The following is a 2801-nucleotide window of genomic DNA, read 5'->3' as shown; positions in this document are numbered from 1 at the left end:
TATGATTTGTATTTTGTAAGGAAAATATTTTAGCGTTTTACAATGATACTATTGAAATAATTCGTTGTGTTGCTTAAAAATGTGTTATTCATTTGTTTGAAAAAACAATGAAAGAATATGCTTTAAATTAGCCACATTCCGTAAAAGGGCCTGGTAACTAGCTGTAGGGACTTTTTTGATGATATGCGCCATCTTGCGAAAATTCCAAACCAAAACAAACCAAAATTGAGAGGAAAAGTTCAGATTGAAGTTGTTTTCACAATGAAAAGTAGCTGCAGTTCCAGCTTGTGTTTTAATACTTTCAGATCGAAAGACTCTAATGGTAATCCTATTAAATTCCATCGTTTGCCAAAGGATCCTGAATTGCGAAAACAGTATAAAAAACTTTTCAAAACAGAAGGATTTAATTGGAAATTTGGTGTCATATGTTCTGAACATTGGAGCAAAGGTTTCAGATCATCTTCTAATGATTTACCAGACGTTATAGTTCCTGAATCACAATACAAACTGATGAAGATTAAATATGAACGAGCAAAGAAGCGAAATAAATCTTCTTCTGGTAATAACAACAAAAATCTCTTATGTTTTCAAAAAATCAAAGACAAGTTGCGTACTGCAGATTCTATAATTTTACAATCTCAACAGCAAAGTAAAAAACCCAAACGTACAAGAGGAAGTCGTAAAAATCCTAACAGTAAAAAGGAAAATAGTAAAAATAAACTACAAACATCAAACTTTATAAACATTAAAGGATCAGAATCTTGTGAAGTCTTAAAACAGAAGATAAATGATGGAAATGCTGAAATAAATAAACTTAGGGAACAATTAAAATTGGAAAAATCAAAAGCTTTTGATTGGGAAGTTAGTTATCTCAAAGTTGTTGGTGAATTGGCAGATTTAGAAAGTCAAACATTTACATATGAACATATTAAAGTCAATCAGAAAATGTTTCAATATTATTGTGGTTTATCCGTAGAAGAGTTTAATTTGATTAGAGACTGTCTGGCACCTTATACACACCTTCTATGTCACTGTACCGATAGAATTGTTTCACCTAAATTGATTGATTTGGATACCCAATTGTTAATCGTTTTAACAATTTGTCGTCACGCACTGGACCTTAGATTCATGGCGTATTATTTGAGAAATTCTGAAACTACAATACAAAGAATTTTTAATGGCTGGACTATTCTAAGCGCAACTGTTTTCAATCGTATCGACCTTCGACCTGGGCACAAATTTTTGGTTACAAAAATGCCAGAAGCATTTGTTACAACTGGTCATGGCTTGACAGATTTAGTAATAGATGCCACTGAATTCAAGTTCCAATGTGCGACCAATTATGAGGTTAATTCTCTTATGTTTTCTCATTACAAAAACACACAAACTGGGAAAGCACTTGTTGGAATTGCAGCCCATGGTATGGGAGTTGTATTTAGTGATATTTATCCGGGATCGATTTCTGACTCAGATATTACAGAGAAAACTGATATTCTACGTTTTGTTGAAGAAGAGCATGAACTTATGAGTGATAGAGGGTTTTCAGTTCAAGACCTCTGTGCCATTAAAGGTATCTACTTAAACCGTCCTAAGCAAAAAGAAAATGACCAATTCAGTGAACAAGAAATTCATAGAAATTTTGACATAGCATCCACAAGAATACATGTTGAGCGGTTTATTGGACGGGTAAGAGACTGGACAATTCTCAACAAAGTTTGGCCTTTGAATCAAAATGATATACTAAGCTCTGTTTGGCAGATGCTATGTCACATTGTAAATATAACATTGCCACCTATTGGTCCCAAAGAATGAAAATATATATATGCTAAAATATTACGTATATTATATAATATATTATATTATCTTATCATATCAACCAACAGTTCCTTGAAAGCAAATCATAGCATTTCGAAATCTATTTGGTCATAAAATGTAACTAAAGGGATATCTTTAGTTTTTTTTCGGATAAGCGTTTTCAGTGGTTTTAATCGTTCAAAATCTAATGTACAGTTTGTTAGTTTTTTACCAAGATTTCGATAATCGTCAAGATCACAATATGGCCAGGTCTCAATGATAGTCCTTGTTGCAATAGCTTTACAGACATCCATCATGATATTGATTAACGTATTGTCTCTTTTAATCATGAAACAATTTCCTTCATCAGTTTCGGGACAATACGATACTAGTATGCAGCTGTGGGCGCTGGTACAGGCCATTTGCATTTGACACTGTGTATAATAATGAGGGCTATTATTCAAATTTTTGAGTGGTTCTGGATTGTTCACTTTGGCTCTAGTTTTGATCTCAATTAGTATACCACCCGGACCAAGTGCATCAGGACTTGCACCGTATCTTGAGTCGTCTTGGTGATAAAAAAATCCACAAGCCTGAGTTGAACATTTTGATACTTTTTCAAAATAATTGATGCCATCTTTTTCATGTTTTAAACCACGTTTAATATTTTCAAAACCAGAAATATCCTTTCCAGGCTTTCCAGTTAAAACAACATCCCATGTTTCATTGAATTTATCACTTCCATTTAATCCAAGAAGGGGTCCTACTCTTGATGCAGTTATACGTTTTTTTCTTGTGTTATGCCACTCATCACTGTTTTGTTGAACATTTACATAGTTGGTTCCTTTAGGTAAAGGGGCTTGCAAAAAACTTAAATCTAGCTTGATATTTTGAATGTTTTTTTCTTCTAGTTGAACATTTATGTCATTTTCTATTTCTTTATAACTTTCACTTGAAGTATCATAGACATTGTGTTTTTTTATTAGAATAATTGGTAGTTCTCCTTG

The 2801-nt window shown here is 32.8% G+C and overlaps 1 protein-coding gene across 1 annotated transcript; it reads left to right on the top strand.

Annotated features, from left to right (window-relative positions):
* The first annotated feature begins 261 nt into the window (after positions 1–261).
* LOC136811537 (uncharacterized) lies at positions 262–1812 on the top strand. Its single transcript, XM_067068159.1, has one exon. It carries the CDS (start codon positions 262–264, stop codon positions 1810–1812), a length of 1551 nt encoding a protein of 516 aa, XP_066924260.1.
* Positions 1813–2801: the final 989 nt, after the last annotated feature.

The sequence above is a fragment of the Clytia hemisphaerica genome, unplaced genomic scaffold, assembly GCF_902728285.1.
Source record: "Clytia hemisphaerica strain Z4C2 unplaced genomic scaffold, Clytia hemisphaerica genome assembly, whole genome shotgun sequence".
Lineage (NCBI taxonomy): Eukaryota > Metazoa > Cnidaria > Hydrozoa > Leptothecata > Clytiidae > Clytia > Clytia hemisphaerica.
This window is presented reverse-complemented; position numbering and strand designations above follow the sequence as displayed.

Bases quoted from the DNA above. Each gene is read 5' to 3' on its own strand.
- LOC136811537 (XM_067068159.1), top strand. From the start codon at position 262: ATGAAAAGTAGCTGCAGTTCCAGCTTGTGTTTTAATACTTTCAGATCG.